General features: G+C 42.3%; 1 protein-coding gene across 3 annotated transcripts in view; it reads right to left on the reverse strand.

Moving 5' to 3' along the window:
• Nucleotides 1–401: 401 nt before the first annotated feature.
• The window catches only part of JMJD1C (jumonji domain containing 1C), a 306,728-nt gene continuing 279,834 nt past the window's right edge, over nt 402–27,295 (reverse strand). Inside the window, exons 22-27 of one of the 3 annotated variants that reach the window (XM_073353432.2) lie at nt 21,840–21,962; nt 20,752–20,891; nt 13,465–13,602; nt 11,824–12,000; nt 2,020–2,151; nt 402–1,628 (exon numbers count right to left, since the gene is read on the reverse strand). In XM_073353432.2, coding sequence (XP_073209533.1) covers nt 1,539–1,628; nt 2,020–2,151; nt 11,824–12,000; nt 13,465–13,602; nt 20,752–20,891; nt 21,840–21,962 — 800 coding nt within the window. In that variant the 3' untranslated portion in view covers nt 402–1,538. Of the gene's footprint in view, nt 1,629–2,019; nt 2,152–11,823; nt 12,020–13,464; nt 13,603–20,751; nt 20,892–21,839; nt 21,963–27,295 lie in introns of those variants that run through there. The other 2 variants (XM_073353433.2, XM_073353434.1) reach the window with 2 other exon arrangements.

The raw sequence follows: 27,295 nt of genomic DNA on the forward strand, positions 1-27,295 counted from the left end.
CATATCAACCTCATTCCAGTAATATTTCTGAGTAACTATAAAATCGACTGCAATTTTTCTAACCAGTTAAACCCAAAACATGTACTTTTAAAATCATTTTTCTTTTCACTAAAAAACCTGAAATTGTTTTGTGTATCATCCAACTTTTTAATGCAATTTAAATACTACCTCTCCCCACCTCCCACACTAGCACTGTTGTTTCATTTGGCAGCAGCATACCTACTGCTATCACATTTTGGCTATATCACCAGCGAGAGAGCTATCCAATTTCATTTTTTCAGTTTTAGAGCATTATACACAATTTTATTTTTTATAATAAGCATAAGAGTTCCTCATCACTGACCTAATCTTTACACATTTAGTTTACAAGCAACAGAGAACTTATTTTTTTGTTCTATGGAAATTCCCTTCTCAAAACAAAAGAATCTTTGTTATTGAAGACACAACATAAGGACTGTTTAAATTATTTTTATTCTTAGGTAGCTCTCTTTGGCTCAGCCACTTGAACTGTGTTCCAGCATGTCCTTTAGTATTTTCATATTAAAACTGGCAGGGGGTGAATGGTGCACACTAATTAACATACAACACTGCAATCTTTTACAGTAGGCAGCTTTACAACAGAGACATCTGCAATCACTGTGAAGGCATGAATGACTCAGACAAGTGTGTTTGTCACAAATGTACCACAAACATGAAAAACACACACAATGAGACAACATTTGATAAAGTCATTTTAATGGAAAATGCAAAACCCCTTTCAACTTCAATGTACAAAGCATGTGTAACACCTGCACTTTTAACAAATTAAAGCAAGCCAATGTTTTAAAAAAATACATCATTGAATGTATATATGTATATATTTACACAGCATATTAAGTTTAATATTAAGCTTTAAAAGTTCACAGAAATTTTACCAAAATGAGACAATCTTTTAAATAAATTACACCTTTTGAAAATGTTTAATTGTACACTGAATAGCTTCAATAAAATACTGAAGTGTCTCTATTTAATATCTACTTTATATACTTTATATTTTACAAAGTTTACAATTATTTGGCAGTAATTTTCAGAAAATGACATGACTGCTGTGCGGATTCAGCAATGTCCCAAATGCAGGCAATAGCTGGTGTTTGTGTCCTACTCTCACAGTAACTGTCTCAATGTAGTGAAAAATACCAGAGTTATCTTAGCAAACTGTACAAGTCACATTTACATTTGATCAACAATATAGCATAGAATTTTGTGGGTTTTTTTCAAAAAATAAATACATCTTAAATCTGACATTTCACAAACTTCATATACATTATAATACAAGACAGCAGAATGCTGCTTAATTTTTTTTAATAAGTAACATTTAATCACAGTAGCTGTGATCTATGAAGCTATACTGTTGCAGTGTCAGTAACAAGTAAATACGGTGACTATGTTTTCTTGGCACTGATGGTTTGTGAAGCTTAAATTAGTGTGCATACTGTTCATCATATAATTGAAAAAATAACCTCCATCTGATGGTTTAACATAAAAAAGCAGCGAGCACTTTAGTTCTCTTCCACATCTTCCATTTCATTTTCATGAATCTTCAAAGCTCTCACCATTTCCTTAACTGCGTGATACAAGATATTTTTAACCTGCAAAAGTATAAGACACACCTCAGTAAGATACAAGTGATAAAAAAGCCACTACTAATGCATGGTACGTAACCAAGTTTAGGACTGAGCCCTAGGCTTAGTGGATGAAATAAAGATTAAGTTAAAAATGTTAGTCCAAAAGGAAACACCTTGATATTCTAAACACACTGTGAAATACCAAAACAGCGATTCAACTGAAAGTCATTTACATCACTGCATTCACATTGATGGTCTCCCTTAGGTTCATGGGGACCAAATAGGCACATTGATTGTCGTTGTTATTCCGTGTGAACAATAGCTAGAAAATGACCACATGCACAGTTACATATTTCAATCAGAATCAGAACGCAGTGCTTTCAGAACAAGTTCTAGTTGAGAATTCATTTCTTACCTGCATTTTATCATCGTAATTGATTTCTTCTTTTGACAGCCTCAGTTCCTGTGTTAAGTGAAATGACTGTACAAGATGTTCTGGAGACACAAAGTCTTCAGTTACTTGAATGCAGCTGTGAAAATTTTGCACCTGTCCAAAAATAAAAGAAAAAAAGAAAATTAAAAAAAATATATTTTTTTTTAATTCACAAAAAGAACAAAGTAAAGTACAGGCTCCAAACCTTTCAAACCACCTAACTATCAGACCAGGGATCTTTTTACTTTTTAAGTTATCAGTAATGACGTGTATTAAACTGACATTTATTGAACATTTTGAAATCTCCTATCTGTTGCAACAAGTCATGTGTCAGATGTGCAGCAATAGACTCCACAATGATGAGACACACTATTTTCTAAAATCCTAACATTGTTCAGGCTCATACTCCTGAGCTGGAATGTTATTGAAGGACACTAGCCACAATCCAAGTGCACGCCCAGCCCTTCTCTTCCTTTCCCTGGCATGCAGCCAGCCACTCTCTCATTAATTCAATCCATCTTCCAATTCCCTTCTCAAAAACCTGTGCTGTGACCTTGATTGTCTTTGCTCCCAAACCCCTCCCCAATTCACACATTCTTCCCAGTGACAAGTGAACAACTCCCCTTTCCCAAGTTCCAAAACCTCATGTACCTGAGTGCCAAGTGTCTCCAACCCATCCACCTTCTTAACTTCCCCTCCTCTACCTATTAAAATAGTCTCTGAACCTATTGACCTGTTAAATATTTCCCCTCCCATCCCGAGACAAGTAGTTATGAAAGCTTATGGGAAGCCCTGCACATCTTAAGACAGTATATAGCAAAATCAAACTAACGGATCTAGGCAATCATTAGGTCCAGATATTTAAAGACACTGTACAGCTGAAAGTTCCTCTCCTTAGCAGACATATCTAAAACAGAGACGAGCCAGGGAGATAAAGAAGGGCTGTTACTGCTACTGATGCCTCAGATGTAATCATGAACGGGAAAGTTTGGCAGGCAATTTTTCCCAGAGATTCATGGGGTGAAGGGTAATACACCCTACCAGAATGCCAATAACAGGGAAGCTGAGCCAGTGGAGCACAACCCCAAAAACTAGGGAGAGTAAGGAGAAAGCCTAAGATCCTAGATAGGGAGTTGGTGTGTGAAGGATTGGGAGTTCCTCATCCCAACTCCTGGCCATAGACCTCCGTTTCTCTGTCCTTACAGAGAAAGCTATCACCTACACAGATCAGCCCCTGTGCAGTTGACATACACATAGCTTCTAGCTCTTAGCTGTATGGGAACATACATGTATAGCAATTCCTTTCTCATGTGTATTTACCAAGTCATCTCTGGGACGTCATTCTCTATAAGCATGTTACATTACATACAAAATGGGAAATGACTGCTTAGGAAGGTAATACTGCAGAAACGGATCTGAGGGTTATAGGGGATCACAAGCTAAATATGAGTCAACAGTTTAACACTATTACAAAAAAAGCAAAAATAAAAAATTGTTTTACTCTACTCCATGCTGATTAGGCCTCAACTGGAGTATTGTGTCCAGTTCTGGGCACCACATTTCAGGAAAGATGTAGCCAAACTGGAGCAAGTCCAGAGAAGAATAAAAAATATTAAAAGTCTAGAAAACATGACCTATGAAGGAAGATTAAAAGAATCGGTTTGTTTAGTTTGGAGAACAGAAGACTGAGAGGGGACATGATAACAGTTTTCAAGTACATAAAAGGCTGTTACCACGAAAAGGGAGAAAAAAATTGTTCTCCTTAACCTCTGAGGATAGGACAAGAAGCAATGGGCTTAAATTGCAGCAAGGGCAGTTTAGGCTGGACATTAGGAAAAACTTCCTGTCAGGGTAGTTAAGAACTGGAATAAATTGCTCAGTGAGGTTGTGGAATCACCATCATTGAAGATTTTTAAGAGCAGGTTGGACAAACACCTGTCAGAGATGATCTAGATAATACTTACTCCTGCCATGAGTGCAGGGGACTGGACTAGATGACCTTTTGAGCTCCCTTCCAGTCCTATGATTCTCTGATCCTAATATGTTATTATGCTCTTAAGTCAACATTTTTTTTTTTGGCGTTTGTTAGATTATATAATTTCTTGCCCTGTTATAATGAGGCAATTTAAATTATGTATTTAATCTCAACGAACATACTTAAATCACTGAGTCAAGTATTTCACTCTTATCTTTTAATGACAACTTTCAATACATTTTAAAAACCAGAAACAGATACAGAAACAGTTATTTTTTTAAATACATGCATCAAAGAACATACCGTATATATGCATTCATAAGCTGAATTTTTTTCGTAAAAAAGGGAAGCATCAGAGAAGGGGGTCATCTTATGATCAGGTATAGAGAGGGAGGGGTGGGACACAGCCCCTCCCCGCAAAAGAAGGAGCAAGGAGAGGCAGCACAGCCAGCAGAGCCAGAAAGGAAGAGGCGGGGCCAGAGTCTCTCCACTTCTGGCCACGCTGCTCTCCCCCCAGCCTCCAAAGCAGCTGCAGCTCTGGGGCTGGCAGGCTGCAGCCGTGCCACTCGGCCCCGCCCACCAGAGCATGCTGCAGCCACGCCATCCGGCCCAGCCCGCTGGAACATGCTGCTGCCATGCCGCCCGGTCTGGCCCACCGGAGCAGCTCCGGCCAGGCTAGAGACATCCTCCCCTGGACCTCCTCAGATAAAGTAAGAAGGGATGGGATGGGGAAAGTGTGGGGATCCCGGGCTAGGGGTGGGGTCATGTGGGGGGCGTGGTTACAGGGGTTACTCCCCTGACCCCCAGCTTCCCTTCCCTCCCCTCCCCCCAATTTCCCCACCAGTTGCTATCCCAGCCTGTCAGGGTAAGCAGCTGGCGCACTGGGACACTTTGTTTACTTAGGTTTACCTCCGTGCCTGCGGACGCTCGAGGTAAACAAACCATCTCGGCTCGCCATCGAATTATCCTGATGGCCCGGGAGTCAAAAGTTTGCTGACCCCTGAATTATAGGGTCAGCTTATGAATGGGTCATAAGAATTTTCCATTTTTACTTATCCATCTTGGGGGGGTCGGCTTATGATTGAGTATATACGGTAATTCTCCATTTCCTCCCAAACATCCCTTTCATAAGAACTTGTCACTGTGGAGAAAAAGGTTCCCAGAATCTATCCATCAGAAATGCTGTCTTATTAACTCCTAGGTGCCAGGAGTTGGAATATCTCCATCTCAAAAGCAACTGTTTGGAATTGATGTCAAGGGGTTAAAGGTGACAACAGTAACCTGGCCTTATTTTCAGCTCTTAAACATACATACTGAATGTGGTGGTGGTGGTGTACTCCCTTTAGTTTGACGGCAATTATATGCCTCATACCTTATAAAACAGTCTGAAGGGCGAGTTCACACCTATCAATGTCAGTGGAGCTTTACCTCAATCCACAATAAGGTTTCACCTAGCTCATAATATCTTGGAAGTGTCTTAAACCTTACTTTTGATCCTTGGGGTAGAGAACCAGACAAGCTTCCCTCCAAGAGGAGAGAATAGATGTCCTGAATTTTCTTCCTTCTGTGCTAGTGATTTATGTTTATATCATGTATCTGCCAGCCAAAAACAATTCTTCTGTTTAAGTCTGATGTAATCGGGAAAGTCACGAATTGCCCCCTTGGACAGAATTTATTTCTGTGTGATATGCAATAATCATTATCAAGAGAACAAATCAGTAATTCCATTTTCCATTGAACCAAAAAGTGACAGATTACATCCCTGAAAGGGAGGCTTACTCATGCCTGCTCTTCTAGCATCGAGTTCTCTTCTTCCAACTTTGGCAGGCTAATGAGGCCTCACTTGCCCTCTATTCTGCCTGTAAGGACAACAGATCCAAGGAAACATCAAATACATATCAGAGATGTTCATCTTTCAGAATCTTTTGGGAAGCAGATCTGAGGCCAATCACTCTAGACCTTAAAATTCTTAGGACAATATAGTCATGTATGACCATACAGAGATGCACTTGACAAGCAACTCATAGTTCCCTTTAGAAATACATTCAAGCTTACAGTCTCACAGATCCTTCTGGGCTACCATCCAATCTAGTAGAACAGATTTTTTTTTCTTTTTAAATCACTAGAATGACAGCCAAGTTCACCTTGAGTATTGCATTCTATGCTTTTGATCATTCTTTGAGGAAATGAAACAGCCATCAGATACTTTCAGGGAAGTTTGATATCATATTACTCTCTATTAAAGTCCTTCAGGTCACTGTACATGGGTAAACATCCTTCTGCTCTCTTTCTCTAGGAAAAGATGTTTGGGAGATGTTTGTACACCTTTGATCAGAAAGGTCCAGCATCCTAGAAAGCCTAGGAGGAAGGTGAATGAGAAGATTCAAAGGCCTGAGGCCTGCAATCCCTCTTAACCAGTGTGAAAGAAAGGTTACTTACCTCACAGTAACTGGAGTTCTTCAAGACGTGTGGTTCCACTGTGGATACACATACACTTCATGTGCTTGAGACTAGAACATTCTTGCTATCAGTGTCTGTTGGTCCTTACCTGCACCTCCTTATGGTCTGGACCGAGGGCATATGGGGAGGCACAGACCAACCACATCCCCAGTTCCTTGTCTACTAGGAATCTCTGTAAGAAAGGATTCACAGCAGAGGGGAAGGAGGATGGAGAGTGGAATATACATAGGAACCACATTTCTGGAAGAACTCCAATTACTGTAAGGTAAGAAACTTTCTCTCTTCTTTGAGTGATGGTCCCTGTGTGTATGGAAAGGTGGGTAACCTGCACGCAATATCAATCAAGGATGAGGGTCCAAGGAACGATGCTGCACCACTGACTGAATGACTGCTGAACTGAAGGATGCAGTCACAGAAGAGGCCTGCACCAGGGCATAGTAGCGTCCAGTGAAAGTATACACAAAGCTCCATATTGCTGCTCTACAGATCTCCAGGAGAAGAATGTCCTGAAGAATAATCATGGAAGCAGTCTACTATCTGGTCAAGTAAGCCCACACATTCTGATGAAGAGTAGCCCCTGCAAGATCATAGCAAAGGCAGATGCAACCAGCAATCTATTTGGAAAGCCTCTGTGAGGAGACTGCTTCCCCCTTCGTCTGCTCAATGAATGGAAATGAAGAGTCTTGGGAGACTTCCTGAAGGGTTTTGTCCTTTGTAGGTAGAAAGCTGAAGCTCAATGGACATCCAGAGAATGAAGCTTTCTGTCTTCCCTGGTAGTGGAAGGTTTCAAGTAGTAGACAGGTGGAATTCAGAGGGAAACTTTGTAATCAGCTTGAGATATAACTTCAGAGAGACCTCATCCTGATGGAACACCGTAAAGGAAGTGTCCACCATAAAGGCCCTGAGCTCACCTACTCTTCTGGAAGAAGTGATTACAGTCAGGAAGACTACTTTAATAGACAGGTGAAGAAGGGAGCAGGCTGCAAACAGTTCAAATGGAGGATTCATAAGCGCTGACCAAACAAGGTTGATATCCCAAGTTGGCATTAGTTTCACTACCGTGGGTAGATTCTAGTAAGGCCTTTCAGGAGCCTTAGGGTCAATAGTGTGGGTGAAGACAAAGTAGCTGTCAACCAGTGGAATGAAGGGCATTAATTGCTGCCAAATGCACACGCAGATAACAGAGATATGCCCAACTTCTTTTAGGAAAGAAAGTAGTCTAAGATGATAGAGGTGTCCAAATTGTCTGGGGGCATGTGACAAAATTGGCATCAGAAATAAAAAAAATCTCTTCCATTTAACAACAAAGCATTTTCTCATAGAGCATTTCCTGATATTACTGACGATGGACTGTATTTCCTTGGAACATGATTTCTCAAAGCTCGGCATCCATCCAAATTTCAGGCTGTCAGGTGGAGAGATGGTGGGTTGGCATGGTTGATCCTGCCTCTGTTCTGTGTTAGCAGGTTCGGAAATAGCTGAATGGGTATGCATGGGAGTGGTTACATCTGGAGGATGCTGGTGAACCAGAACCGCTTCAGCCAGCAGAATGTCACAAAAATCACCAACAGTCTGTCCCGCTTGATTTTCTTCAAGATTCAGATCAAAAGGAATATTTAGTGGGAAGGTATACATCAGCAGCTCAACACTGAACCAGGAATGTGACCCCTCTGTAACAGTGTCCCCAAGCTGCTAGTGAACAGTAAGGTGGGTATTTCTTGTTGTCCTGGGACACAAAGATACCATGATGGGAAACCCTACTGTCGGAATACGTTTTGTACCACCAAGTTGTGATCCTTATGCAAGTGCCTGCTGAGGTGGTCTGCCAAGGTATTAATTACTTCTGGGAAGTGCACCACCGAGTGGTAATTTGATGACAGATACACTGGTTCCAGAGTTTGACTGCTTCCACCTAAAGGGCTGGAGACCTCACTCTTCTGCTTATGTAGTAGACTGTAGTCATGTTTTCCAACATTATCTGAATGTGCTGGGCATGGATGAGGGACAGGAACTTTCTGCAAACCTAGTGAAGCTCCCACAGTTTGAGGAGGTTGTTGTAAAGTGTCGATTCTTGTTGGGATGAGAGCCTTGACCCGTGTGATCATTCAAGTGCATTCCCCAACCCATTATGGAGGCATCCATAATCAGCTTCTTTATGGGTGGAAGGGGAATGAATACCTTGGGGAACTGAGACTTGTTTGTCCAGATTGTCTCTGCTCGGAGAGTAGACTGTCCTCAACCACGCCTGGAGCACCAGAAAGGCAACCTTGCAAATGGCATAACATTGGGGCAGAAGGCCATGTCGCCTATCAGGATCAGGCAAGATCCAACTGTCATGTGAGGACACATCCGATGCTGAGCCGTAATGTTTAGCATCCTGTGGATTATGTCCTCTGGTAGATAAGCTCTGGCTGAAACTGAATTCAGAGTTGCTCTGATAAATTTTATAAGTTGCACTGGAACTACATTGGACTTTTCTAGGTTTACTAGAAGTTCAAAGGTTCAAAACAAGCTGGGTAGGCAAAGGACTGACGATTGTACTTCCTGACATGACAAGCCTGTGAGCAGCGAGTCATCAAGATAATGAAAAACTGGGCTGCCTTGGCACCACAGGTATATCACTATTACGGACAGCACCTCATTAAAAACTCTAGAGCTGTCGAAAGCCTGAAGGGAAGGATTGTACCAATAATCATTTGGGCCTCCTGTGCACAGGATGAATGTCTAACATGGAAATAAGCGTTGTTCGAACAGCTGAAAACCAACTGCCTTTGTTTAGGGAGGGAATTATGGCGGCCAGGATAGTCATCCTGAATTTTGAAAGGCATATGAAGACATTCAGCTTCATGGGCCTCTAGATCCCTTTATTTTTGGTGATGAGGATGTACCTGGAATAAAACCCCTTCCCCTTATGCTGAGAGGGTACGGGTTCTATAAGCTTTTAGCTGTAAAGGGGAGTCCACTTCCTGTCTGAAGATCCTCTCCTAAGAGGGGTCCTCAGGAGGAACAGGGAGGGGAAAGAAACTGTTGAGTAGCCAGTGGAGATGCTCTCTATGACCCATCTATACGAGGTGACAATGCCAGACTGGAAGAAATAGGTCAGGAAGCCACCAAAGGGGGTGTCAGTCAGAGTGGAGGCTGGCTGGCAGCACTCATTGGTCCTGTCAAAATGGTCTCCTGAGCCTGAGAGATAGACAACTGCTGGGCATGATGTCTTCTACGCTACGGTCTCTGACACTTCCTGGGAGGTTCATGTTCTCTCTGATAGTAGACAAGTTGTGAAGTGAGATGCTGTTTGTCTGTAGGTGGTCTAGAGTACTTCCTCTGAGGAACTGGGGCATAAATACACAAGGATCAGAGGGTAGCCTGGGAGTCTGATGGTATCCAGTGCCTCATTGGTTTTCTCACTGAACAAATGGCTACATGATGGCTACAAATGACCTGAAGGGAAGGTCCTCCACAGTAGCTTGTACCTCCTTGGGGACCCCAAAAAACTGTAGCCATGAGGTCTACCTCATGACAACCAAAGTTGCCATGGAATGGGAAGCAGCGTCTGCAGCATCTAGCAAAGCCTGGGGAAACAGTCTGCATATTAGTTTACCCTCCTTGATGAGGGCCTGAAATTGTGGCCTGAGTTCCTGTAGAAGTTTGTTGGTGAACTCAGTTTGACATCCTTACCTGGGCAGAGTCTCACTCAATTTGGACAAGGTAGGGGAGATGCTCCTTTTATTAGTGGCTTTAGAAGGGGATTTATCCCATTTCCAGTGGGGGTATCTGACCATACCCTCCTCCCATCTCTTGCTAGAGTTCCTAGGCTTGATATCCAATGGTTCAGAGCTGGAGAGCCTTGGAACAGAATGGGGACTAGTAGGCAGCTCCTGCCAATGTACCGGGGGCGGGGTGTCAGGAAACTGAGTGTCAGACTGGGACCTCATCAACTGCTCCATTAGGTGTCTTCAAAGCTGGAACTCATGGGATTGCCAAATTCAAAGAAGAAAAACTGTAAACATTGTACTTGGAGGGGATGTGGGATTCTCCAAAGCAATACAAACAGGAATTGTGCAGACCACTCTCTGGGAAGATCTGGGGGCAGGCCACACAGGACATGGGATGTCAGGCATGCTAAGAACCCCAAATGTTGGGGCAACGGGGTTGGAGGGAACCCCACCCACAAATACCAAAACACTATCTAAAGAAAAAAAAATATTTACACAAAACAATGCTAAATTTTTTTTAGCAGGAATGCTAGCAAAGCTGCAGATACTGAGGAGTTCTAGAAAGGAACTAGAAAGATGATTGGTCTGCACCTCCTTTTATGCCCCTGGTTTGAAGCACAAGGAGACACAGCCCAATGGATACTAACAGCAAGAATCTTCCCGTCTCAGGTGCACGGAGTACCCACAGTGGGATACACATGGGGACCACCAACTAAAGTAATCATAGCTCTTTGACCCATGACTGCAAAGCAATTTGAAATGCCATGCTTGAGACACGGCCTAGGTTGCCTTCCCCATCCTGTCATGCTCAAACTCAGCATGGGTCCACTACTGGCTACAATTCTTATCTGATCTTTAGCCAAGAAAAGTTTACTTTGTGAGACTCCCATCCTCTGTAGTATGGGGGCTACTGTTGGCTTGAGAGAAAAAATGGTTATGCTAGGATGGGGACAATTCTGCTGCACAATACACACATTGATTCCCCATAATTTCTCTCTCTGGAGTTAATTACCATATTTTTCCTTGCAGAAGTGAAAATAAAATCTATTTGAAGCACAGATAGAACAGTGTGTCACATGAAGGGAGGCCGCTGAAAGGGAAATGTGATGCTAGTTTCCGCTTTCCAGACTGGCTGATGTTCCTGCTATGTAAAAAGGAAGTCTGAATAGTCCATATGTTTTAGATTGAAGAAGTACTTTTCAAAAATTTCATCTAAAAAATGTCCTGTCAATTAACCTGAAACTTTCCCACAAATTCTCCCACAGATGAAGACCAAACAAACAATTTCAAGTGTATTTTTTTCCCTGCAGAAATTAGAAAGGTGTATCAGCATTCGGTTTATATTGAAACTTGTAATTACTGCCATGCTTCAATTATATGCTAGTAAAAGGAAGTTAACTGGATTGAAAGAGTTGCACAATAGTTAATAGTGTTTTGACCATTATTTGACATTTGGAGAAATAACGAAGTTACTTTGAGTATTTCTGAGTCCTTGCATAGTAATCTTGGATAGCAATTTCTATCAATCAGTTTGTGTTATTTATTTCTGTTCATTATGATGGTCACTGATAATGAAATCAAATCTAATTTAAGCATGAACTTACATGTATCTATCTGTGAACAGAGGTATTTTACCTGATGAAGGGCTCCTGCTGGTAAAATAATAGCATCACCAAGGAACTGAATAATAGTGCAGGTTTTTACTCCATATTCTTCAAGAAGTCTTTGGCGAAGTTTTTTGTTCACATACCAACTCTGGTCACGTATTGGATCATGCTCTGGTAAAACTTCTAGACCCTGTTCTTTTGCAATCTGTAATACAGGTGAGACACTAGATCATTTTTTAAAAAAAGGAAACCTATGTTGGTAGGTCCAAAATTTACCTACCTAAAAAGCAACAGGAATTTGTTTCAATATCCACATGAGAATTTTGGCTAGTATTTTAAAAGAATTTTAAGGGAATTAATAAAGATAAGGTAGATGAGGTAATATCTTCTTATTGAAACAACTTCTTTTGGTGGAAGGGACAAACTTTTGAGCTTATGGGAATTAGGCACCCAAATCCCTTTGAAGTAAAAGGATTCTGAAGGAATTCCACTCCAGAAGAGCAGTAGATGCCTTCTGACAAGTTTAGTAAAAAAAAAAAAATTAAGTATAAACATTTTTACCTACATGTTTCTCTTCTATCATTTGTTAGAAATGGGCTCACTTGCAAGAAAATAGTATCTTTATTTCATAACAGCTCATCTCCAGATTCCAAACTTTAAGAGATAATCTAGTTTGACAAAATTTCCACAGGATCCAATCATAACACCACAAACAAAATTATAACCTCAAGTCAAGAAAAAGCAGCACGTAAATTCACATGAAGAGTTTTTTCCCCACAAATAAATTGGAAAGGAATTAAGAAAATATGACATAAGCAGAATGGTCTAAAAATATTTCTAATGAGACATGAGTGGATTTTTAAATGCAACCACCACTACCACAACAAGCAGTTCCTCCCTATGCTAGGCACACAAAACAAACACTTGTCTTAACTAGCCACTAATTACTAAATAATAGTGAGAGATGGGGGAAAAAAACCCTACATCTGTTGTCCATGTCTCAGGAAACAGGTTTAGTTTTTTAATAAATATATGAATTTACTTGTAAAATATACTTTATGTTAGTTATTAACTACTTTATGTAAAAGGGAAAATTTTCCTTATCTATTAATTTTCTTTCTGCAAGATCTTTTGAGCCAGTCCAGGTGCTTGGATTATTGTTTCTCCCAACCAGCAGAATATTAAGATTTTTGACTTTACACCCTTACACATTAAGGGTCTAGCTATCTATGAGTCTTCAGCTGACTACCTCAAAAGCAGTACCAAACCAACAAGTTGAATGATGCTATTCTTTAGTGAAGTTTAACAAACAATTTTAGTAACAGCAGGAATCTGAACATATTAGCAATTTGGCATTGAAACCGAGTAAAGGAAACAGGCATCCAAGTCATACAGGGCAAGAAGTCTGGACTGGTATAGAAGATCTTAAAGAAAGGAAATGAACAGGTAAAGAAAATTTCCCATTCTTTCTTCAATCTTTTATGCCAGTCCAGACAACTGGGACCTCTCACCTCTCAAGACAGTTAATTATTGTAATACAGGTGGGATCATCACCCATTGCTTACAGGAGAGGTGGGGGGGGGGGTGTCATCCAATTGAGACCACATCCATCAAACCTTAGAATGCCAGTATAATTGTTGCGTGTACTCTAATGGAACTGGCACTCAACTCCAAGATTAGACCAATATACAGGAAACAGGAAGGCTGGCACTGGGGCCTCAATCATCTCTATCCACACTTTGTCACACCAGCTCACAAAGATTCTCCAACTTCGAGAGTTCACTTTTAAAGTTGATGGCTTCTTTGGCTGTAACAGAGAGATTTTATCTGATAAAGCCCTCTTTCTTTGGACTGGTGCACTTAACAGTAAGACAGAGGGGGTGGATGTGGACATGTTCACTAGTTTTTGGGTACCACGGCCTTTTCACCTAGATTGGAATAATCACTATGAAAACTCCTCTAGATCTGGCAATCTGCTGTGGGATACTGCCAGCATATACAGGTGAAGAATGTATACCAGCATGAAGGTTCAGGGAATTTCTATGGTATTCATTTCATGTGCCCCTGCCTCCTTGAATGTGCTGAAATAGTTTGGTTCTCTTCTACTTTCTCTAAATGCCATGAGATCTCATCTCAGGCCTGCCCCACCTTTTGCAAAGACAGAAAAACCTGGGGATTTAACTCCCCATCTCCTTGATTCAGTAGCACTCTGCTCATTCTATCAGCTGTGTTCATCTTTCTTGCAGTCTGGACTGCTGAAAGACAAATGTTCTTCTGGGCTCAAGTAATCAAAAGTCAGACCTTCTTGTGCCTCCCTGGTGAATGAGGTATACCATGTTATTGCCCAGCTGAATTCTTACTGCTAAGTTGCTTGCTTTTCCTACATGTAAACAAAACCTAATTTCACCACCTTGGTCTCCAGCTTGTTAATATATTATTACTTTTCAACCAGAGACCACTTACTCTGGCATCTGTGGTTTGATTGTTCCACACTAGAGAATGCAGAAGACATCCTTTGTTGAAATTTTCCTCAGCTAGTCATCACCCTACTGCAGAGGTCTCCAAACTGTGGGGCGTGCCCTGCTGGGGGCATGGAGGAACATTCAGGTGGCATGGCTTTGGCCTGGGCCAGCCCTCATGGGAGGCGGGGAGGGAGCGCCACCAGCTCCACGTCTGGGGCCCTGGCTACTGGCCTTGCCCCTGCCCCTAGCTGTGGCCCCAGCCTTGGGGGGATGCGGATGGGGGCTCTCCCAAAGCCACAGCCCCACTTCTGACCGGGGGAAGGGGGCACGGAGGGGGAGGGCGTAGACAGGGTAAGGGAGGGGGGTATGAGGTAAAAAGTTTGGGCACCACTGCCCTAGTGTAACCTGGACATTTCAAGATAATTTTTCAACTCTGCTTTCCATTGCAACAGAAAAACATACTGAAGACAGTCCATGAAAAAAAGTGAGGTTCCTAGACCCACTGCCATTGGCCACAGAGCTCCTTGGCAGAGAGACACTATGCTATTTGGTTGCTGAACTGAGGCTCTGACTTGGTTCTGCAAACTCGTTCATCATGTCCTGCATGAGAAAGACCCACAGTACCTAACTTGGTGTTGAATCTTGCTCCCAGATACTTTAGTTCCTGAAGCCTTAAAGGTTTGTTCTTAACTTGAGTTAGATAACTTGAGGTAAAAGATAATTTGAGTGAAGACTAAGTAACTTGTAGGTTTCACTAGTTAGCAGGTCAAGATAAAATCTAGCGCCCCCCCCCCTTCGCCCCCAGTTTCTAACTCAACCTGCAAATTCATGTGAGAACTACAAACTGCCTTGTCTTAAGTATGACAAAGTAAAATCCCAGTGAACTTGAGTTAACTAACTCAAGTTGAGAACACAACTTTTAACCTAGTGAAGATGCACCCGTGTGGGACAGAGGAATGTTTCCATATTTATTTTTAACTCAGGACTCTTCAGGTAAATATAGACTCACATCATGGCTGAAACTTCTAACTCAACTTAAACCAGCCATTTATTCAAGTTTGGGAGGGTGTATGTGCACTCTCTTATTAGGGCCATGGGGGAATGTCAGGAATCATGGCCTGCAGCAGACCCAGTCTAGAAGCAGGGCCTGCAGCAGACCCAGTCTCTGGGCAATCTAATGAGCATAGCTGGCCTGTAGTAGGCTGCCTGATTAGCTACACTGCCTGAATTGCTGGAGGAGTCAGCTGACCAGCTCTTAAGCCTAGCAGCAGCATTCGCACACAACTGCGATAGCTCCTTCACCTGCTTGTTTCCTGCCCTGCTCCGATGTTGCCTCCCTCCAGGTAACCCAGTTCTGGCCCTCAGCTCCAATTCCTGACTTCTTACTTCAGCTCTGAAACCTGGCTTTGGGATCTGGCCTTGGGCTCTGATTCCTGGCTACTGATTTCTGTTCTGGCAAGTGGTTAGGACTCCTGCTCTGACCATTCGGCTTGACTCCCGTTCTAACCACTAGGCATGACTACCCACATCCCAGCCACATGATAGGGAGAGCTTGGTACTAAAATTGCTGGTCTGTGTCAACAAATCACAGATACATCTGCTGAAACTACAACATTAATGAATGCAGGTATGAATCATAGATTCATAGATATTTAGGTCAGAAGGGACCATTATGACCATCTAGTCTGACCTCCTGCACAATGCAGGCCACAGAATTTCACCCACCACTCCTAAAAAAGACCTCACACCTATATCTGTGCTATTGAAGTCCTCAAATTGTAGTTTGAAGACCTCAAGGAGCAGAGAATCCTCCAGCAAGTGACCCGTGCCCCATGCTACAGAGGAAGGCGAAAAACCTCCAGGGCCTTCCAATCTGCCCTGGAGGAAAATTCCTTCCCGACCCCAAATATGGCGATCAGCTAAACCCTGAGCATATGGGCAAGATTCATCAGCCAGATACTACAGAAAATTCTTTCCCGGGTAACTTGGATCTTACCCCATCTAAAAACCCATCACAGGCCATTGGGCCTATTTACCATGAATATTTAATTACCAAAACCATGTTATCCCATCATACCATCTCCTCCATAAACTTATCGAGTTTAATCTTAAAGCAAGATAGATCTTTTGCCCCCACTACTTCCCTCGGAAGGCTATTCCAAAACTTCACTCCTCTGATGGTTAGAAACCTTCGTCTAATTTCTAATCTAAATTTCCTAGTGGCCAGTTTATATCCATTTGTTCTTGTGTCCACATTGGTACTGAGTTTAAATAATTCCTCTCCCTCTCTGGTATTTATCCCTCTGATATATTTATAGAGAGCAATCATATCTCCCCTCAACCTTCTTTTAGTTAGGCTAAACAAGCCAAGCTCCCTGAGTCTCCTTTCATAAGACAAGTTTTCCATTCCTCGGATCATCCTAGTAGCCCTTCTCTGTACCTGTTCCAGTTTGAATTCATCCTTCTTAAACATGGGAGACCAGAACTGCACACAGTATTCCAGGTGAGGTCTCAACAGTGCCTTATATAACGGTACTAAAACCTCCTTATCCCTACTGGAAATACCTCTCCTGATGCATCCCAAGACGACATTAGCTTTTTTCACAGCCATATCACATTGGCAGCTCATAGTCATCCTATGATCAACCAATACTCCAAGGTCCTTTTCCCCCTCCGTTACTTCTAGTTGATGCGTCCCTAGCTTATAACTAAAATTCTTGTTATTAATCCATAAATGCATGACCTTACACTTCTCACTATTAAATTTCATCCTATTCCTATTACTCCAGTTTACAAGGTCATCCAGATCCTCCTGTAGGGTATCCCTGTCCTTCTCTAAATTAGCAATACCTCCCAGCTTTGTATCATCTGCAAACTTTATTAGCACACTCCCACTTTTTGTGCCCAGGTCAGTAATAAAAAGATTAAATAAGATTGGTCCCAAAACTGATCCTTGAGGAACTCCACTGGTAACCTCCCTCCAACTTGACAGTTCACCTTTCAGTAGGACCCGTTGTAGTCTCCCCTTTAACCAATTCCCTATCCACCTTTCAATTTTCCTATTGATGCCCATCTTATCCAATTTAACTAATAATTCCCCATGTGGCACAGTATCAAACGCCTTACTAAAATCTAAGTAAATTAGATCCACTGCGTTTCCTTTATCTAAAAAATCTGTTACTCTCTCAAAGAAGGAGATCAGGTTGGTTTGGCACGATCTACCTTTTGTAAAACCATGTTGTATTTTGTCCCATTTACCATTGACTTCAATGTCCTTAACTACCTTCTCCTTCAAAATTTTTTCCAAGACCTTGCATACTACAGATGTCAAACTAACAGGCCTATAATTACTTGGATCACTTTTTTTCCCTTTCTTAAAAATAGGAACTATGTTAGCAATTCTCCAATCATACGGTACAACCCCTGAGTTTACAGATTCATTAAAAATTCTTGCTAATGGGCTTGCAATTTCTTGTGCCAATTCTTTTAATATTCTTGGATGAAGATTATCTGGGCCCCCCGATTTAGTCCCATTAAGCTGCTTGAGTTTCGCTTCTACCTCAGATATGGTGATGTCTACCTCCATATCCTCATTCCCATTTATCATGCTACCATTATCCCTAAGATCCTGAAAACCCAGGGAGAATAAGAATACACCAGAGTTCATTTCTTGAATAAATGACTTTAGTCAAGATTCTCGAGAAGAAACTGGTCTTTTGTAAGCCCAGAACTAGACACAGATGCCCTATTTTTTTAGGAACAGTGAAACAGATGGATCATATCTCTGTGTCCTTCTGATCTTTCAGAACAATAGACATGACCTGTATCTTATGTAGAAAATAGAAGGCCTCAAGTACTTTGTTGGTTGATCAGTCAGGGCAAAAGAAATAAGTTGTGAGAGGATCTTGCATCAAACTCAATCACATATCCATAAGTTACCATGTCCAGCATCCATTGATTGGATGTCATGTGGGCACAAATGGGGAAGAAACTCCTTCGCCTTGCTCTGATGCTGAGACTGCACCTGGACCATTGTACTTTAAGGCTGTCTGTTGAAAATTTGAAGGGACTCCCTGGTGTCTATCATCTCTTTGATAATGAAAGCAGCTAACCCATCTGAAGCTTGCCTTCTTTTTGAAGTGGCATCATGCCCTTCCTTCTGGACGGTAGTTCTAGTTCCCTGGATATGCCCCTTTTGGACTGTGATCCTGATGTCCATATCTGGGCCTCTCGTGGGGCAGAATCTGGATCTCTGAAGCAGCCAAGGAATTCTGGATCTTCTCTAACACATCCCTGAAAAAAACTCCTTTGAATGGCAGGGCCTCTAGTCTGATATTGGAAGGAAAAAATGGCTGTCTATTGTTTTAGCCACAATGCACTCTTGCCTGCCACTAAAGTGGTCATGGCTACACAAATTGACTGGATTATGTCATATGTAGATTTTCATATGAATGAGAGAATTGAGCCTGGCAACAGGAGCATCTTGGCAAATTCTGAATCCTCATCTTTGGACTCTGGAGATCTCTGCTAAGTTTCTCTAGCTCCCTATCCACCACTTGAGCGGCATACACTATGTATATTGAAGCTTCCTGTAATATATCTGCAATCTCAGAAAGTCTGTTCAGGAATGCTCCATTTTTTTCTGTTAAGCAGGATCCTCTTCCTACTGAAATCATTATCCTTTTTGCCAGCCCAGAGATGGCAACATCCACCCCTCAGGCAGTGGCAGTGGGCAGTTCTATATCTGATGCTCTGAAAGGCTAAAGCACCTTTAATGCCAGGACAGAAGCCAGTTTCCTGTGCAGGATCACCACTCACTGCTCATCTTTTCTTTGACATGAGGGAGGATTAACAGCACCTGTAGGTCTCTATAATAGCATATATAAGATCCCTGACAAATGAATCCTTCTCCTTAAATATGCAGAGTTTGGCCTTCCCTTTAGATAGGGAGTCCAGAATGATCTGGTCCTCTACAGCCTCCCTTTTTCAACCTCACCCACTGTTTCCTCCTACTCATCTCTATTACTCCACTGATAGTCATCATCCTCCTTGGGTAGGGCATCACATACTGGTGAGTGTCTGGCTGGGCTGATATTCTCTAAGTGGTACTCAGTCTTTATTTCCAGTCTATGATGGGGAGCATGCTTTGTGTTCCCTTCATCTCTCTCTCTCTCCTTGCTCTTAAAGTTTTGAGAAGACCGTTCAAAAACTTGATTAAGTCTAAACTGTAGTTTCTAGAATGGGCAGGTTGGGGCCCACTCCTAGAATAGGAAGAGAAAGTTGGAAATTAGGTCCTGCTCCTAGCGATAGCTGGAGAGGTTTCCATTCCAAAATGTCTATATACAATGAGGGGGGACCTACTTGCAATGTGAACTAAACTTGGTCAATGAGAGCATATGGCCTCCTTTACTTTGTTCTCCCTTCTCTACTCAGGAGGAGCCTAGAAGATGGTTGAGCTCTTTGCCCCCTATTCTACTCTTCCTTCTCCTCAGAGAACTTGAGGGTTCTGATCAGACCAGCTTTGGTGAGAATCTGCAGGCAGCACACCAGCAGGCTAGGAGTCTTTGAGCCCCTTGGCATTTTCCAGGGTAGCTGGTGCGCTGCATTTTAAAAGAGCAGCCAGAAAAGCTGAATTAACTTTTCCTCTCTGCTCCCAGACCACTCTGGGACCAGTTCTCAGGGTTACTACTGCTGAGTACTCCCTGCACTTTCCTTGCTTTCTGTTCGAATGGAGGGAGAATTTTCTCATGGAACACCTTTGCTGCTTTTGCCCCCTGGAGAGGGAGGGAGGAAAGGGCTTTGAGTCCCAGGTTGGCTTGAGCTGCATATCATGCTAGAGGTTGATGATTGCCAAGGCTTGAGAACAGCTCCTGCTATGTTATCTGTCCCTCCTTAAATTGCACTTAACCTCTACCTCCTTCCCTTGTCCTGGAGCTATTGCCCTGGAGTGGGGCTGCTGAGTTCAAGGGGTATTCATTTGGCTAGATACCCCTGAATCCCCTTCTACCCTACTGGGGTCAAAACTCTTGTGTGTGGGTGTGGAAAATGGGTTTCTTTATGGATCTTCTTACTTTATCAGGACTCCCTGAGAGAAGAATCCTTCCCTAACTCATCCCTTCTGAATCTGAAGCTTTTCTGCTCTTCAGACAGAAAGATCTGTCAATGCTAAATTGAGTTGGAGCCTGGCAACAACTGAAGGCTGAGATGACTACAACCTTGTGTGTGAGGGTATGATATCATCAAAAGTCTTTGTGTTCTGTCTCCATTGATTGGTTGAGAGAAACTGTACCTAAACCATTTGGACTGGTATAGAAGTTCAGAGAAGTTTGTTTGTTCACCAAGAATATCCCATGCAGCAACGGATGCTTAGGGAATGGGGCATTTCAAACAAGGTATCTGCAGTATGTTTTCTTTTTTTAAAGATATAATAGTAATTTTGAAAAGTCTGATTATTCAGGTCTATAAAATAAATATCTATTTGATATAATTCTAACCTTTTGCAGAAATTCTCTTATCTTGTCAACATCTTTGCCAGCATAAATGTGCCACAAAGCCCCAGGTAATTCACTTGAGTCTTTCAATCTTTTCCTTAAAAGGTCATCCAAATCTTCTTCTTCAAACTTCTTTAAAACTCCTAAGAATTGACAAATAGACACTCAAACCAGGCAGTGGAAAGCGGAAATATTTCTTCTTTTCTTTTTACACTTCCTGTGGCAGACTGACTAAATAATGAGACTATTACATTTTCTAAATACTACAGAAAACCCTCAGAAACTATTTTTTATTCACCTATTTTGTGTAATTAGAAAACAAAACATAAATTGTGTAAAAACCTTTAAAACAATTTACACTCAGATATGAATCTAATTTAACATTGTTAAAATCTGATGGAAATAATTCTTTTTGAAATAAGAGAACATTGCTGTAATCAAAATATTTAAAATTCAGTCTTAGGGAACCAACAAAAACAATTTTGAGTCCATTCTTCTGCACAGTAAGTCAAGAATCTCTTGTCTATTTCTACAGCTATGCTGGTGCACATAAAAGTAAATAAAGCAAAATTAAAGGTAGTCTTATTTCAGCTCCACTATACCACTTCAGACTCTCTGGCCCAGAATGTAGTTGTTTAGCGCTAAACTCAACACAGCAAACACCGTGATGGGGGATTCAGGGTGACCCTGAGGTGTTTGGTAACCATCACACTGGAGCTGCTGTAAGAGCTAGTGGTGCTTCATAAGGGAATTCTTTATCCTGCTGTGCATTTGCTCTGCCATCACCGGTACAAACAGGGACATTAATATGTAGGCAATGGCAAGAAAGAGGTAAAGAGTACGACAAAGAAAGTGATCATTTTTAAGCCACAGTATATTTAGGTACAAGAATTCACTGTGTATAAATTACCTCTGTGAGCAATATGCATGCAGTTAAAGGTATGTTTCATTTATACATTACAAATATTTTAAAACAATGAATTAAACTTCATGTGTCAATTTAAAAAGTGCCTATCAAAATACTTACCCAAACTTTTAAGTGAGTTGTTATTCAATCTATTTCTGTATAATACAAATCAACTTTTTTTTACCTGCTTTTGAGAGTACTCCATTTCCTTTTGCTATGCCCACATAGGCAAGGATGTTCACTACATCAGAAACTTCAACATGGAGATTTGTAGTTCCTATATCTTGATCTTTAGCAGCAGCCACACCTATAGTACAAGGTAAGAGTTTCAGATAGGGCTTCGATTTATTTCAGTACATATTTCTCTTCACACTCATTCTTGTAAAAATAACTTTAGTTCAGAACAGAGCACAAGACTGGAAATAAAACAACCTTAGGTTTGTTCCCAGCCTTGGTACTGAGTGGGTGTTTGATCTTAGGCAAGTCACCAGGAGTGTATCCCCATTTTTTACATATGGGAACAATAATGCTTACCTACCTTTGTGACACACTTTTAGATCTACAGATGAAAAACACCTACATAGTACAAAGTAGAATTATTACTGAACATCACTCAGAAGGTTAGACAAATTTGTATGTGCCCAAATATGCTATACTTTCTCTTTAAAATATTCTGGTTTATGAATTTAGGATGTATTTTCCACAATCTGTGTAAAAAAAATCTTCAAAAGTTTTACTTCAAACAATGTTCTTTTAAGTTTGCTTTGTCCAGGCAACAGTTCCTATGTAATAAGTTTGTCAAAACAAAACTAATTTTAACCAGAATAATCAAAGGCATTTCCTGGTAATGATAATTTTCCTGAAAAATTTAAACTTTATACTCAAGTATTTCACTATTAGAATACTTAATTTAAAAAAATCTGGTCTCTCCCCCACTCTTATTCTCACAATGAACCGCTGTACTCCTGTCCCTCAAAATAAAAAAAAACTTCTTAAGCAGGGAAGAAACTTGTAAAATTTCAGTCCAAAAGGTGAAAAATGAGTAGTTATAAGTATCTGAAAACAAGGTTTTAGAACAAAAAGTCCTACAAAAACTTGAAATAGGGGTGTCATGAATGTTTCACCTATAATACCTCAAACATCTTTTGATTGCTACCTTTAATACACATTTCAAGAGAGACTCAAATCCACTTTTAATCAAAGCCTTCATGCAATAAGTCATAACTTACCCTCTTGTAATATTAATATAATTTGAAAAATGGATAGAAAAAAATTAATTTCCAAGAGAATGGAAAGTGTCTTACCAATAATATCCTTTCTTCTAGCTGCGTCTCCCACAACTCAGGATGTTTGGGTTGCTCCCCTCCCCTCTGCAGCTCATGGAAGTAGATCCACATTTAGGTGCTTTGCACACTGGCCATGCCCCCTCTGCTCATACTTGCTGCCGGATGAGTTATTTCAAAGTTGTAAAACTTGCACAACACTATTAACAAATACTCCTGAGCTAATGAAATAACTATGTACATTAGGCAAAAAAAAAAAAAGATTGTATGGTGGTGATCCGACTTTTGACTCATGAGTTATCTAGGGTGGGGAGAATTGTTGGAGATACTGCTAGCAGAATGGAAATTAACAGTAAGAAATTTTCCATTCTGCAGCCCAGCATCACCTACAGTTCTGGACATCTGGGAAGTAATGAACAATGAACAGATGTAGGGAAGGTTATGAAAAAAGTTAGTAGGTAAGGAAAGAAGAAAGTATCCCTCCATTTTTGGTAAAAAAAAACATTATTTCTGGGCCACTGCCTGCAGCACATTCCTGCCGAAGGCAGCTTCTGCGGAGGACAAGAAGTCCATCTTATAGTGCTTAACGAAGGCCTGGTCTACATGATGGGGTTAGGTCGAATTCAGCTGCATTAGGTTGATTTAAAAATGACTGCATCCACACAACCAACCCCGTTCCATTGACCTAAAGCGCTCTTAAAAACCACTTCTGTACTCCTCCCTGACGAGGAGAGTAGTGCTAAAATCGACCTTGCTGGGTTGAATTTGGGGTAGTGCAGACGCAAATCGATGGTACTGGCCTCCGGGAGCCATCCCAGAATGCTTCATTGTGACTGCTCTGGACAGCACTTTGAACTCCGATGCACTAGCCAGGTACACAGGAAAAACCCCAGGGAACTTCTGAAATTCATTTCCTGTTTGGTCAGCGTGGCGAACTCAGCAGCACAGGTGACCATTCAGTTCACCCAGAATTGTAGAGTGGAGAATATTTCTACGCTCCCCATATCATCTCCATCCCTGAGGTTATTGCAGATTAGAAGGCGAAAAAAAACCCACACTCGCAATGACACGTTTTCTGAGCTCATGGGCTCCCGCACTGATAGGGCACAGCTTAATGCATGGAGGCATTCAGTTGCAGAGGCCAGGAAAGAATTCAGTGAGAGCGAAGAGCGGAGGCAGGACGCAATGCTGAGGCTAATGGGGGAGCAAATGGACATAATGAACCATCTGTTGGGGGAGCAAACGGACATGATGAAATGTCTGTTGGAGCTGCAGGAAAGCCAACAAGAGCACAGAGCCCCGCTGCATCCACTGTATAACTGCCTGCCCTCCTCCCCAAGTTCCATATCTGCCTTGTTAGTGTGACTACAATAAACAATGTGGCCTTGTCCTTCCCTCCTCCCCCACCCCACCCAGGCTACTTTGTCCATTATTTCTCTCTTTTTTTTTTTTTACATTAAGAAAGAAAGAATACATGGTTTCAAAACAATAGTTACTTTATTTCGAAGGAGGGAGGGTGGTTGTCTTACAGGGAATTAAAATCAACAAAGGGGGCGGGTTTGCATCAAGGAGAAACACACACAACTATCACACCGAAGCCTGGCCAGTCATGAAACTGGTTTTCAAAGCCGCTATGATGCGCTGTGAGCCTTGCTGTGCTCTTCTAATCGCCCTGGTGTCTGACTGCTCAAAATCGGACGCCAGGCGATTTGCCTCAGCCTCTCACCCCGCCATAAATGTCTCCCCCTGACTCTCACAGATATTATGGAGCACACAGCAAGCAGCAATAACAATGGGAATGTTGGTTGCGCTGAGGTCTGACCTAGTCAGCAAAGAGCACCAGCGAGCTTTTAAATGTCCAAAGGCACATTCTACCACCATTCTGCACTTGCTCAGCCTATAGTTGATTTTGGAATTGGGGAGCTCATGTGGGGGACGATAGGCAGTTACCTGTTCTGTAACTGGCGTTCTTCAAGATGTGTTGCTCAGGTGTATTCCACAGTAGGTGTGCATGCTTGCCACATGCACTGGTGCCGGAAGTTTTTCCCTTAGCAGTACCCATATGGGGGGAGCACCGCTGCAACTCCTGGAGTGGCGCCTTTATCACGCTATAAAGGGAGCTGCGCACTCCCCCCACCCTCAGTTCCTTCTTGCTGGACAACTCCAACAGAGGGGAAGGAGGGCGGGATGTGGAATACACCTGAGCAACACAACTCAAGGAACACCAGTTACGGGACAGGTAACCGTCCTTTCTTCTTTGAGTGATTGCTCATGTGTATTCCACAGTAGGTGACTCCAAATTATATCTGTTGGAGGTGGGTAAGAGTTTATGAGTTCCTGGGACGCACTACCGCCCTGCCCAACTCGGTGTCATCTCTAGTTTGGGAGACGATTGCATAAGGTGAAGTAAACATGTGGACTGAGGACCAAGTGGCAGCCCTACATATGTCTTGGATAGGGACATGGGCTACATAGGCTGCCGCCGAGGCCTGAGCTTTCATAGAGTGCACCCTGACGATCGGTGGTGGGGAAACCCCTGCCAGATTGTAGCATGTGCGTATGCATGGGGTAATCCAGCGAGAAAGGCGCTGGGTGGAAATGGGTTGCCCCTTCATACGCTCAGCCGAGGCAATAAACAGTTGCGAGGATTTCCGGAAGGGCGTGGTCCGATCCAGATAAAAGGCCAGCGCTCTATGCACATTGAGCGTGTGAAGGCGGTGTTCCTTGTTGGAGGAATGGGGCTTAGGACAGAGCACTGGAAGAAAAATGTCCTGCTCCATATGGAAGGCGGAGAGCACCTTCAGGAGGAATGTGGGATGTGAGCGAAACTGGACTTTATCCCTGTGGAAGACCGTATATGGGGGTTCCGAGGACAAGGCCCTGAGTGCCAAGACACATTGGGTCGACGTGATTGCTACAAGGAATGCTACTTTCCATGAGAGGTAAGACCAGGAACATGTGGCCAGAGGTTCAAAGGGGGGTCCCGTGAGACAGGACAACACCCATTGTGGTACGGGGGAATCTAGCATACGGGAATGAACGGTCTAGGCCTCTAATCTAATCTAGGCTTGAAATCTAAAAAGGCCCACACATTTCCCAGAGTCACTACCCCTGATAACAGAACGTCAACGATTGCACTGGCTACTTGGATCACAGCAGCCCCGACAGTAGACTTGCCCACAACAGCAGTGGTGATGGTGAGCTGAGTGGGCTCCATGCTTGCCGTGGTATGGCATCTGCATGGGTAACCCAAGAAAAGAGGCATGAAATGATTGTGGGGAGAGATTGGGATGGGATAGATAGCTCAGTGGTTTGAGCATTGGCCTGCTAATCCCAGGGTTGTGAGTTCAATCTTTGAGGGGGCCATTTAGGGATCTGGGGCAACTATGGAGGATTGGTCCTGCTTTGAGCAGGGGGTTGGACTAGATGACCTCCTGAGGTCCCTTCCAACCCTGATATTCTATGATTCTATGATTGTCTGCCTTTGCTTTCACGGAGGGAGGGGCGACTGACGACATGTACCCAAAACCACTCATGACAATGTTTTTGCCCCATCAGGCATTGGGATCTTAACCCAGAATTCCAATGGGCAGCAGAGACTGCGGGAACTGTGGGATAGCTACCCACAGTGCACCGCTCCGTAAGTCGATGCTAGCCATGATAGTGAGGACGCACTTCGCCAACTTAATGCGCTTAGTGGGGACGTATGCAATAGACTGTAAAAAATCAATTTCTAAAAATCGACTTCTATAAAATCAACCTAATTTCATAGTGTACACATACCCAAAGGTATTAGCTGTAGACCAAGTGGCTGCTTTGCAAATTTCCAAAGTGGACGCACTTGCTCATTCTGCCCACGAGGTGGTACAAAATCTTATGGAGTGTGCTTTATCCCTTCTGGAACAGGAACCACTGATGCTTGGTAGGCTTCCACAATGCATAGTTTAATCCAACTAGCAATGGAGAACATGGAAACTCTGAGTCCCTGGCATTTTGGATGGAAGGACATGAAGAGAGAGCCCAATCGCCTTGTGATTCTATACATCTAAGATAGGTATAAGCAGAACTTTGAAAATCTAAGGTGTGCCATATTTTTTCAGTTGGATGCTGTGTTTTTTGACAAAACGAAGGAAGCACAACCTCTTGGGAAATGTGGAAGGAGGAATATATCTTAGGAAGAAAGGATTTGTCCTGAGCTCTGCCTTGTCCTCATGGAACACACAGTAAGACTCTTGTATAGAAAAGGCTGCCTGCTCCGGCACTCACTTGGTGGACGTGACAGCTATTAAGAAACAAGTATTAATAGATAAGTAAAATGGCAACAGTGAAGGCAAAGACTCAGAGGGATAGTTTGTCA

The sequence above is a fragment of the Lepidochelys kempii genome, chromosome 7 (genome assembly GCF_965140285.1).
Source record: "Lepidochelys kempii isolate rLepKem1 chromosome 7, rLepKem1.hap1, whole genome shotgun sequence".
NCBI lineage: Eukaryota > Metazoa > Chordata > Testudines > Cheloniidae > Lepidochelys > Lepidochelys kempii.